This window comes from Benincasa hispida, chromosome 11, assembly GCF_009727055.1.
Source record: "Benincasa hispida cultivar B227 chromosome 11, ASM972705v1, whole genome shotgun sequence".
NCBI classification, from domain to species: domain Eukaryota; kingdom Viridiplantae; phylum Streptophyta; class Magnoliopsida; order Cucurbitales; family Cucurbitaceae; genus Benincasa; species Benincasa hispida.
The window spans coordinates 24,032,047-24,044,793 of NC_052359.1; the positions used below are offsets into that span (position 1 = coordinate 24,032,047).

The 12,747-nt window shown below is 40.8% G+C and overlaps 1 protein-coding gene across 1 annotated transcript; it reads right to left on the reverse strand.

Moving 5' to 3' along the window:
* Positions 1-1,293: 1,293 nt before the first annotated feature.
* LOC120090623 lies at positions 1,294-1,740 on the reverse strand. Its single transcript, XM_039048342.1, has one exon. It carries the CDS (start codon positions 1,738-1,740, stop codon positions 1,294-1,296), a length of 447 nt encoding a protein of 148 aa, XP_038904270.1.
* Between the last annotated feature and the right edge of the window lie 11,007 nt (positions 1,741-12,747).

A 12,747-nucleotide genomic window follows, 5' to 3' on the forward strand; every position in this document is an offset into this window, starting at 1 on the left:
TGATGAGCACATTTCTTAGCATGTGGAACGCTTCAGCACATGCGTCATTAAATTCATATTCATGATCATTCTTGAGGAGCGCACTTAGGGGTCTTGCAATTTGAGAGAAGTTGCAAATGAATCGATAGAACCCTGCATGTCCTAGAAACTCCTAAGTGTTTTCACATTGACTGGTGGTTGTAACTTGGCAATTGCGTCAATTTTTGCTTGGTCCACGTCCAATCCTGCCTTTGATACCTTGTGACCTAGTACTATTCCTTCTTCTACAATAAAATGACATTTCTACCAGTTCAAAACCAAATTTGTTTCTACACATCTCTTCAAAAATCTTTCCAAATTCGATAAACAAGATTCATAGGTGTTGCCAAAAACTGAAAAGTCATCCATGAATATCTCAACTGACTCATCCAAGAAATCTGAGAAAATGGCCATCATACACCTCGGGAAGGTGCCTGGTGCGTTGTAGAGTCTAAATGGCAGGCGACGAAATGAAAATTTGCCGAATGGACATGTGAACGTTGTCTTGTCTTGATCTTCTGATGCAAATGCGATCTAGTTGTACCATGAGTAGACGTCAAGAAAGCAAAAGAATTAATTTCCTGTGAGCCGATCCAACATCTAATCAATAAAGGGTAGTAGGAAACGGTTCTTCTTTGTGGCCAAATTTAACTTGCAATAGTCCATGTATATCGTCCACCCCGTCGTTGTTCTAGTTTGAATTAATTCATTCTTGCTATTGGTGACGATGGTCATGCCCCCGTTCTTTGGAACGCACTGCACTGGGCTTACCCAGCTGCTATCAGATATGGGGTAAATGACACCTGCATCAAGCCACTTCACAATTTCTTTCTTGACGACCTCCCTCATGGCAGGGTTTAGACGGCGCTGCCTCTCTACAGATCCAGTTTTTCCCTCTTCAAGACGGATTTTATGCATGCAATACGAGGGACTGATCCCTCGAATATCTGCTAAGGTCCATCCCAAGGCTTTAGCGTATTTCTTGAGGATTTAAATAAGTGCTTCCTCATTCTCTTTACTCAGTGAGGCAGAGATTATGACTGGTAGAGTGTCATTTCCTTCTAGGTAAACGTATTTGAGGTGCATTGGTAGTGCCATTAACTCCAACATGGGTGGTTCTTCCAAGGATGGCTTAGGTCATTGTGTTGATCATTCAATTTTTATTGATTCAAAATCGTGATCAGTCTATATTGTGGCGCAACTCTCCTCCATCATTGCGCCAATCTCAAAATCTTCTTCTTTAGTTGCTTCTTGAAACTTGTGCCATTGTCCTTCCTATAGTTCTCCAAGATACTGGCAATCTTCCATATCATTTGAGTATTTCAACACATTGAGAACGTTGAACTTCGCTTGTTGATTATCAACCCTTATAGTGAGCTCTCCCTTTTGTATGTCGATCAGCACGCACCCAGTTGCGAGAAATGGGTGACCCAATATGATTGGCACCTTAGTATCAGCTTCGTAGTCCAGTATAATGAAGTCAGCTGGAAAAATGAATTTGTCTACTTGTATAAGCGCATCCTCTATCTTGCCCTCCGGATGCGTTATTGATCTATCAGCCAACTGCAACGTGATTGTGGTGGGCCTTGCGTTGCCAATGTTTAACTTCTTGAATATTGATAAGGGCATCAGGTTGATACTTGCCCCTAAGTCACAAAGCGTGTTTCCGACTTCTTTCCCTCCATTTGAGCATGGCAATGTGAAGCTCCCCAAATCTTTCATTTCCTTGGGAATATTGTTCTAGAAGAGTGCACTACACTCGTATGTCAGTGCGACGATTTCATTTTCCCCGATCTTCCTCTTATTGGAGAGTATATCTTTGAGGAACTTCACATAGTTGGGCATCTATTCTAGCACTTCTACTAGGCGAATGTTAATATGTAGCTATCGGAGAACATCCAAAAACCTCTTTAATTGCTTACTATCGTCTTTCTTTTTCAACCTAGACGGGAATGGTGGAGGATCCTGCCGTACTTCTTGATCGATTGACTGTTCTTTTAAATCCTTCACTTCCTGTGTTCTTGGGGCTAGAGATTGTTCTGGTGAGGGTGTTTGCGATGACTTTAGTTCTAGGTTCTATCAAGATTCATTTTGCATAGTGGTCGTTGCTTCCAAACTGGTGGTTCTATTGTTCGTATTCGAATGGTCATTGTTTGTGGTTGTTTCTTCTAATCGTCCTACTGATTTTGGTACTATTGACATGGGAACTGCCTTTCCACCGCTTCTCAATGTTACCACTTGACATTGTTCTTTTCCACTAGATCTAGTGCTTCTGAACTGCTGGGTAGTGTACCATGTGGTCTATTTTTCAATTCGGTCGCAAGCTGCCCAACCCGTACCTCCAAATTCCTAATCAAATATGCTTGCGACTGAATGAGCGCATCATTATTCTGTATGTACTCTTTGAGCAGTGCTTTTAAGGACGATGAATTGGATGAAGTGTTGGAGGAAGAGGGTTAGTTGTGAGGTTGTCTGTTCTGATAATTATTTTGACCCTGAATAATTGGTCTGAATAATTGGTCTACAGATTCCTCTGGCCTCCCTGGTCAGTGTTCCTTCCCCAACTCCAGTTGGGATGATTCCTCCAACCTGGGTTATATGTGTTGCTGAAAGGGTTATTGTGGATAGAATATACTGATTGTTGGTTCGACGGGCAGGCTTCCACTGAATGAGCCTCTCCACATTGTATACAACTTATTGTTGCCACTTGCGTTAGTGCACTGGCTTCCACTGCATTCTGAGAGAGAGCTTCTAGATTTATGGCCATGGTTTGTAGAAGCGAGGTGACTGTGGCCAGCGTGGTCATTGTGTCCAATGGTACAGTGGCTCTATCTGTTTTCCTTCATTCTATGCTTTTGCCTTCGTATCCATCATCAACCCAATCATTCGTATTTCACGATATGCGATCTAGGATGACTTTTGCTTCGGTATAAGTTATATCCATAAACCCTCCCGCTGCTGAGGCATCTGCGATTGCTTACATCGCTTTGTTCAAGCCATTATAGAAAGTTTCCATGAGGATGCAATCTGGAATCCCAATATGCGGACAGTTCTTCACCAAACGTCAAAAGCGCACCCATGCTGTGCTCAAAGTTTCATTGTTTACTTGCTCGAAATTTAGTGTTTCTCGTCGTCTTCTTGCATTAACAGTGGGAGGGAAGAACTTCTTCATAATTCTTTCTACCAACTAATCCTAGAAGTTAATCTCGTTTAGCTCCAAAGAATAGGCCCACTTCTTGGCATCATCTCTGAGTGTGTAAGGAAATAGTTAGAGCTTGATGCCTTCAAGTTTCACGCCAGGGATGGAGAATGTATTGCAAATCTCGAAATAACTGGTGAGATGTGCATGCGGGTCTTCTCTTGCAAACCTCCAAATTGACTCACGTTTTGTATCATTTGAAGCATAACAGGTTTAATCTCGAACCTGGTGTTTTCTTCCATTGTTGGTCTTGCGATACCAGGCGAAAAATCATATATGTTGGGCGTCATATAGTTCATCATAGGAATATTGCGATCAACAGCCAAAAAGATTGAGTCTTGCAGCGGCCGATTCATTCCTTGATTTACTTCAGGCCTGTCATTGTTGTTGTTCACCATATCTCTGCGACGCCTATTACGATTTTGGCGTGCTCTCCTGCGAAAGGTTCTCTTGATTTCTAGGTCGACGTTGAATTCTAGATGCATTCCAGTACTCATACATCGTCAGCTGCTCTTCGCTTAAGCACACTGTACTCCAAAAATCTATCCTGCACAATAGCACAAAAATATCAGCACTAAAGTCGCCAATCCCCGGAAACGGCGCCAAAAACTTGTTATGCGGTGGATTGCCACCGCAAGATTGATATGCGATGTCTTAATCACGCTACCAGATAATATATGCGATGCTATAAAACTCACTGTAGAATGCCAATCAATGCGTTCATGTAGTTTATGCATGTCACAAGTTTTCTTACGATGAAACCAAGTATAATTCCATCGTAAGTTTCTCATAATGATCTGAGGTCGAACACGGAGATTTGCGATGCTCATGCAACAATGATGTTATATATGCAATTGTAATCAAATTAATATTGTGAGGTGCTGAAGAGTAAAATGTGATGATAAATGAATAAACAGGTAAATAAATCTAAAGTTGTGCAAAATGTGTGTGAGAGAATGCGATGGCAAGTCTTGTGGATCGAATCAGAGTGAGAATGGTTTGGGGAAAAGAACATCGCAACTTTGTTAATCCTCTAAGATTCCATCTTCCCTTGGCTTACACCTCTTCGTGATCGCCTGCATCACCATATCTCTATGATGATCAGGGACAAACGTTTCCGAATGCAAGGTTGTTTCCATCTCTAGAAATACTTCTTGCTTTAGTTAATGCATTCTATCAACCTTCTTTCGAGAGGTTGATTAGCATTTTCACTTCTGCTCTCGCAGGTGAAGATGCCATTAAGCATGCGTTAAATAAACTTAGTTGATTTCTTCAACATGGATTGGCTTACTCCCTCAATCCTTCCCTCACATCGTGGAGGTTTAGTGACTCGTGGTGAGAGAAATAGAAGATGAATGTGTTATGGTGAACAGAGAGATGAACATGAACATGATAATGATATAACTAGTAAAGATAAAGTACTTGTTACAGAGATGTGAATGAAAGACAGGAAATGAACAACAATCGATGAACGGAAAGTAAGAACAATTGAAAGCAGCGTGTCAATGTCTTAGCACGTATCCCGATCGGAGCTATTTGCTTGCCAGCGTGATGGAGGAATGAAGTGGAGGACTTCCTTCTCAGGAGAGTTCTCGAGGGAAGAGTGTCCCTTGCACATAACTTCTTTTCGTCTCCTTTTTCGTGTGTTTTTCCTCTTGTGCTGAGTGTTGATGTTGCTATTTATAGCCTTTAGCACCTCTTGCGTTAGTGGTCCCGCTCTAAAAAGTTACCTTTTCCTGTTGAGGCTTGGTGGGAAAGTTCGCTCTGCTCCACGTTCAATTTGTCAGGTCGTACATTAGAAAAGCTGTACAATTTTAGAAATCCCTGAGAAGCGTTCCTTTTTTTGTCCATGAGCAATCGTCGCATGCGGTGATACCTATTTCCTGCAAAACAAAGATTTGGACATCCTTTTTGCTATCGCAATGCGATCAGCGGGTGTGTTTCCGATACTTTCACAATCTTTGCGTTTCTAAGCCAATTTTAATATGTTTGAATCAACTTTTCCTTCCTATAGTCGCATATTCTAAGTAAGATGATATAAAATAACATGTATTTCTACCAGTTATCATACACCACCAACAAGGCTACCTTGGTATTCTGATGCTTAAAATTATTAAATGTGGAAAATGTGGATGATATGTGTTGATGGATAGCGTTGTGCACTCAAGTTTCCCCAGCGAAATCCAAGTGTAAATTCCTCTGAGTTTCCTGGTAAGTTCAGGGTCGAACACAGGGACTTGTGAAAATAGTTGCATTAGAAATTTTTATGAAAACTGGCGGTAACCGATTAAATAAATAAGTGTTGAGTTGTTTTTGCGCTAATGAAAATAATAATAAATGCGGCAGAGTTCGAAAAGAGTTGGCAACGGGAAATACAATGAATATGCGATGAACGGGTCGAGAAGGGTTTCGGCTAACACTCCCTAGGTTGCGTTCATGCCTTGCAATCATGCAACATGCATACAATAGTAAACCACCTCTCAACGTGAATGCCACGACTTCTAAGGCTAGAACGCATGCGATAAATATGCGATAAGTCTACAGGGTTTACATATAGACCTCTATTTCTATTTATGCAATGACAACATGACATTCACACAAATATGCAACCGCATAATATCATTCCTATTCCTAGGATGCATGCGATGCAAGTTGACAAACAGAGCTTATCTCAAAGTCCCTATTTCTTGTTTATACAAGCCTAATCTTGCTCTTTCAAGTAAAATTCTAACCTAGCTCTCTCGAGACATTAGGTTCTTTCTTTAGATTCTCTCTCGACAACTCTAAAGGGATGTTTCGCATAGCATAAGACTAGAAAATCGCAAGCAATGAACTTTCTAGATCATGTTAGCTTAGTTCTTCTCAACCCATTTAACTAGTTTAGCTACTCATGCATATTAAGAGAGTGAGCAGATGTAGAAATAGAACTTTCATTGAATAGATAAAAGATGAAGTACAGAATAACAATGCAAGTATAGTAAAGAGCCTGGAGCAATTTCTTGCCACCAGATGTTACACTATTCTACTCGTGCTCTAAAGATATTCTAGCTTTCGCGAGAGTCAACCTGTTCTCTACTCTTACGCCCCAAGGTTCTCTCTCGAGCCGCCTTGGACGATCTTCGGCATCACCACTCTTCTCTAGCTCCACCGTAAAATGGAAAAGAAAACTATGAATAGAGGTGTGAACTTGTAAAGTGATGAAGTAATCGACTGCTTAACTCCTTCTCTGAAGAATGCACTTGGTATTTATAGGGCATCAAAGGTGAAAGGTGGCTTCTCTCTCCTAGTTGTACAGATGTGTGAAACCCGGATTTCCATTTTCCTTACTTTAAGCAGGTGATTAAGGAAATTAACTAAGTGAAAATTAAATCCTATGTTGAAGAGAAGGAAATTTAAAGTGTTGAATAGATTTTCCTTGAGTAGTGTTGAGTTAATCTTTAATTGATGAAATTTGGCTAAGTGTAGGGTCAGAAGAACCCATGCATTAAGAATTGGGAGACATTAACGCATAAGTTGAAAAGGCAACCATGCGTTTGTAAGGTTGGACACATTGCCAAGAGTAATGATGCGTTGGATGCATTGGATGATGGATGTGTTGGATGCGTTGGATGTGCATACATTGGATGCAGTAGAATGTGTCCATACAGCTGAAGAAAGGCAGCTGAGGGTGATGCGTTAGTGTGGCATGAGGGCAGGTCATGCAAAGGGCAAGAAAGAGTGCAAGGGCATGCGAGGATCGCGTTGGACCAGCCGATGTCCTATGCGTCGATACCTTGCGGTCGAGTGTCCTATGCGTCGATGCCTTACGGTCGAGCGTCCTATGCGTCGATGCTGCCTATGTGTCGATGATGAGCGAGCTATGTATTGATGCTAAGCAACCGTCCTATACGTCGAGGCCGTGCGACCATGCTATGCGTTGGAAGTTAACGATGGCATGCATAATGGATACGTTGGACATAAGCCATGCGATGGGCTAGGTGGACGCATGGTGGTTGGCTCTTACGATGGTTAAGGCTTGCGATGACTGAGTAAGTTTGGTTGTGATGGTGCTGTGTTGAAAACCAAGGGGAACCAAGGGTTGCTATGCGTTGATTGCATACTATGCATTGATGAACCACTATGCGTTGATGATTACACTATGCGTTGATTATAGACTATGCGTTGATGGCGTACTATGCTTTGAACATCCAAGGGTTTGTGGACGTATATGAAGGATGAGCTCATATCAAGGACGTCATCCGGACATGTGGCTTGTTAGGAGGAATTCTTAAGCCTTAAGTAAAAGAGGCGAATGCATAAGAAGACATGCAAAGTTGAGGGCTATGCATTGGTGAAAGGAAAATAAGACACTTTGGCTTGCGCTAAAGTAAGAATGTGTTGATGGTGTGAGGAAAAGACACTTGGACATGCGGCCAAGTAGGAGGTGTCGGCCGTGGAGCAATCTTAGACGCCTATAAATAGGGCCAAGGACTTCTTTTCAGATCAAAATTCAAAAGACATTTAAGAAGAGTGGAAAGTTGAGTAAACATTGTGTTGATAGCAAAATCCATGCGTTGATCATAAAGCTTCAAGGGGGACGCAGTAGAGAGTGAAGTCTGGAAAACAGCATCAAATTGGGACGAGGAGTTCTCCCAGTATACTCGTGCGTTTGGAGTGATTCTAAAGCCATCTAAAAACTCTGAAAGTATAGTTTTAGGCCAGAGAAGAAGCTCCAAGTGATTGGGCTGGAAACTGAGAAGAAAACAGAAGGGTCAGGCTGTCGGGTAAGCTTGAGCCAGTCTTGGAGATTTTGTGATTCCTGCCAAACCACGAGGTGTTCGGAGCTCATATTTTAGCGTACGCTTCCTGAGACATTTTAGAACATGTTTTCAGAAGGAAGTATCTTAAAATAATGTCTGTAACTATGAGTAATCTAAGCTGATATTTGAATCTGGAATTTAGGGTTCAAAAGGGAACCAAGGAAACCTAAGGAACTTAGGAAAGAAAAGTTCCTAACCATTAAGGTGAGTGGTTATTATGTGTTGTATTGTTGATATAATTTCTATATATAGGTAAATATATATAGGGGATAATGTTAAATTGGCATGATCATGGATATATGTTTATCTTATTACTATGCTTGTTGAGAAATTGCTTGTATGGTTGTTTTGGAAACTGAACCAAGGTATATAGTTAGCATGCTTGAAAAGGTACTTGATGGGAAAATATAGTCAGCTTCGATCGGCGGGAAATGATAGTCGGTGATGACCGGCAGGAAATATAGTCAAGTTACCTAAGCATAGCTAGTGGGAAAATAGTCGATGTGCACATTAGCGGGATAATAGGGTATAGGAAAAGTTTCCACATGAAATTGTTGTGGTCTTAGTATACGTGTGAAAGTACTGGGGATGTTTTTGTTATGTGATAACTAGCGGTCAAGCTAGGGTTGATTGTTTTAAACAGTAGTCGAGCTGGGGATTGTCCAGTGGTTTGGCTAGAAAATAATATTGAACTTATGGTAATGTTCTTGTTGACTATGCATTGCTTTCCAAAAGTATATTTCTGTTGACAAAGTTCTTTGTTTATCTAAAGGCACCACTCACTGGACTTTATAGCTCATGCTTTCCAAATGTTTTTCTTCCCCCTCCCCCAGGTAGTGAAAGGTGAGAAGTTCCAGGGTGTTGCTAAGGTCAAGGTCTGCCACAAGCCACAGTTACACTTCTAGAGGGTTTTACAGTTATTGTTGTAAACTTTATAGTTAAGTCTTGAAGTTGTATAAATGATACATTGTTGTAATAAAATGGGCCTACTAAATCGGTTGTTGTTTGTCTCCTTGACTTAATCAGTTGGTTGTTGAATTTGTTCATTGGTATCAGAGTTACTTCTGCAAGAGTTATCAGGCAGTAAGTGTCAACAAAAGGGTTGATAACTGTTGCAGTCATGCTCTTTCTCAGGCTCAGAGGGTTGTCTGGGGCGGGGTGTGACAAGATGATGCAAGCTTTAATTCCTGACTGATCCACCGGATAGTTGTCACTGATAAAGCTGGATGTACTTTGTGACCGTTATCGGCTGTCAACTTAATTTGGATCCGACTACCGTCAGCTTTCTGTCCCATCGATCTTAATTGTCCTTTCGTCCGGATGCGCCCACCATGTTGCGGTGATTCTTCTTGGGTGGATGTTTGCGAGCACGATCAACGCAAAGTCTCGTGGTGAAGTTGCACTCGATCGATGTATTCCTATGATTGCATTCTTTGCGTTGCATTAACGCATTATTCTGCACAAAAATATAGAGATCAACTGCCCTAATGCGTTGGACGCATGCAACCACAATATTGTAGAATTTATGCTTAACGGACGCAATTTAACATATTCTATCAACGCAATCCAACATTGTTTAAGAACTTAGAACTATTATAACGTGCATTTCTGCCCGTTATCACACCCCTAAATTTAAACAATGCTTGTCCTCAAGCATAAGCTAAAGATTCCTTTAGCAAGTTAACCGCAAAGTTTTCTTTCCTAGATTTCTCAAGGATACTTCATTTAGATCCTATATGCTAGAATTTCGTCTTATTCAAATCTCTTCCTAAAATAATTCTAAGACTTAGGGATTGCAAGCTTAACTTTCAAAAGAACTTTACTGAATTTCGGAACATCGCTTGATTTATTTCAAAAAGAAAATTTTTCACCTGGGTGTCAAATGATTTATCCTTGCACAAAAATTTTCTTCATTTCTATATTTTTTTCTGACCTTGCGCTGATCCGAGTGTCTTGCCTTCGTTTTGGCTTGTCCCTACGGGTTTCATGCGGACATCCAACTATGAGCAATGCACTCTTCCTTAGACTAAACTCATACCAATTTGGCAATTGAGTTGCAGTCATTTATTTATGCATTGATCCTGGTGATTGTGTCATGTGGACATCCAACTACGGGTAAGTGCCTTTCACAACTTAACTCTTATCAATCATGGGTTTCCCATTGCGTTGACAGTGGAGTTGTTATACTAAAAAATCATCCATTTTTTTTAGCAAGGTCGGAAACAATTACCCCACCCCCAAATTTTAAAATGCGGCAATGTCCTCATTGCCTAAAAGATTAAAATAAGTCATGCGATGGTCAAAAAATTGCATTGTAAAGAGAGTTTGAAAGAAGCTAGCAAACCCCTAACTTCGAGAAATATTTCATGAGGTGAGTATCCTAAGATTTACGTTGACTCTAGTATATATAAAAGAGATAGAAGCTTCTCGTCATTGAAATCATACTTGGCGAAGAACAACATGCAGTAAACTACTAAAGTTTTCTACTGGTGATATGATTGCAGTAATCAAGGAGGATGTGGTGATAAAACTTTGAAAAATAATATGCACTGGTAGCACAAAATTTGAAGTAAAGATAAAGAAAGGTAAACCCCCAAATTTAGCTCTGTCGCCCGCATTGTATTGATGCATCCACCTTGCGGCGATCATTCTTCATTGGGTTACGATGATGGAATAAGATAAGTGTTGCTTTGCGTACGTTCCCGCAATCCAGTGCCTCAATCATTGTAAGGAAAACAAAGAGAGGGTCAAATTATTTTAACCAAAAGAAAAGGCTTTTTTTTTTAATAGAACTGAAAAATGAAAAGATAGTTGAAAAGATAGTGAAGATTCTGAGTAGTGGAGAAAAGAGTTGAAGACTTGAAGTTTTCCAAAACTTGCATCCCTAAGAATTTGCGATCATTTGACAATGCAGGGACCACCTACTTCCTTCTTTATTCAAAGTTTCTTAGTTCCATGGAGTCGACTTGGCGATTTCAGTCTTCTCCATGGTATGCCTTTATTCACTACTGATTGACTTTGAATATGTTGGTACCATCGTCATTTGATAATTCCACCGCGCCATGCGAAAATACTTGTCGAACTATGAACAGTCCGGACCAACGAGACTTTAGCTTTCCCAGGAAGAGTTGCAGACGTGAATTGAAAAGCAAGACTTTCTGCCTGACTTGGAGGTTCATGCCGCATATGCGTTGATCATGCCAGGGCTTGGTGCGCTCCCTATAAATTTTTGCATTTTCATATGCGTTGTTCCTCTATTCTTATAGCTTGACCAATTTCATTTTTCGCTTCCCCTGCTTTCTTTAAATCAAAATTCAGTTTCTTGACCGCCCACAATGCTTTATATTCCAGCTCTAAGGGCAAGTGACACGCTTTGCCGAACACCAACACATAGGGGGACATTCCTATAGGTGTTTTAAATACGGTCTGGTATGCCCATAACGCATCATCAAGCTTCATTGCCCAATCCTTTCGTGAAGGTTTGACTACCTTCTCAAGTATCAATTTAATTTCCCGATTGGACACTTTAGCTTGGCCATTTGTTTGCGGGTGGTATGCGGTGGCCACTTTGTGGAGGATATTGTACTTGTGCAACAGTTTCTTTATATTGTGGTTGACAAAGTGTGATCCTTCATCACTTATGATAGCATGGGGAGTGCCAAAATGATTGAAAATGTTTTTCTTCAGGAACTGGGAGACATCACTTGTGGCACATGCAACTGCCTCTATCCACTTGGAGACATAGTCAACGACTAATAAAATATAGTGCTTACGGTTTGAAGGAGGGAATGATCCCATGAAATCAATCCCCCATACATCGAATAGTTCCAACTCCAAGATAGTATTCATCGGCATTGCGTTCTTCCATGAAATGTTGCCAGTGCATTGACACCGATCGAATTTCATTGTGTAGTCAGCAGCATCCTTAAATAATGAAGGCTAGAAGAATCCACTTTGTAAAACTTTGGCTGCAGTACGTTGTCCTCCAAAGTGCCCTCCATAAGGTGAATCGTGGCACTGTGACAATATGTGTTGTTGGGTAGCGTCTGGTACGCATAATCGAATGATTTGGTCTACACCTCATCTATACAGATTCGACTCTTCCCAATAGTAGTGTTTGCATTCATTCTTGAGCTTCTTTCGTGGTAGGTGTAATCTTTAGAAATTGTTCACAGAAAAAATAATTAACGATGTCTGCATAAAATGGCAGTTCTATGCAAAACAGTTGCTCGTCCGGGAACATGGCACTCACTTCAGATTCATTGCGGTCAATCTCAGGATTTTCTAGTATGGACAAGTGATCAGCAACTTCATTCTCTGTCCCCTTTCGATCAATTATCTCGATATCAAATTCATGAAGTAGGAGAACCCATCTGATCAATCTCGGCTTTGTGTCCTTCTTTGTCATCAAATATTTGATTGTCGAGTGATCAATATGAATGAGTACCTTGGTTCCCTATAAGTATGCCCGAAATTTTTCCAACGTAAAAATCACAGCCATGAGCTCTTTTTCGGTGGTGGTGTAATTAAGTTGAGCAGGGTTCAGAGGTTTACTCGCATATGCGATGGGGTGCAAAATTGTTTTCTTCTTCTGCGCTAATGCAACTCCCATCACATACTCACTTGCGTCGCATATGATTTCAAACGACAATGTCCAATCCGACGCAATTAGACAGGTGCGGTAATCAGCGCATCCTTTAAAATTTGAAATGCGTTGAGGCAATTGTTGTC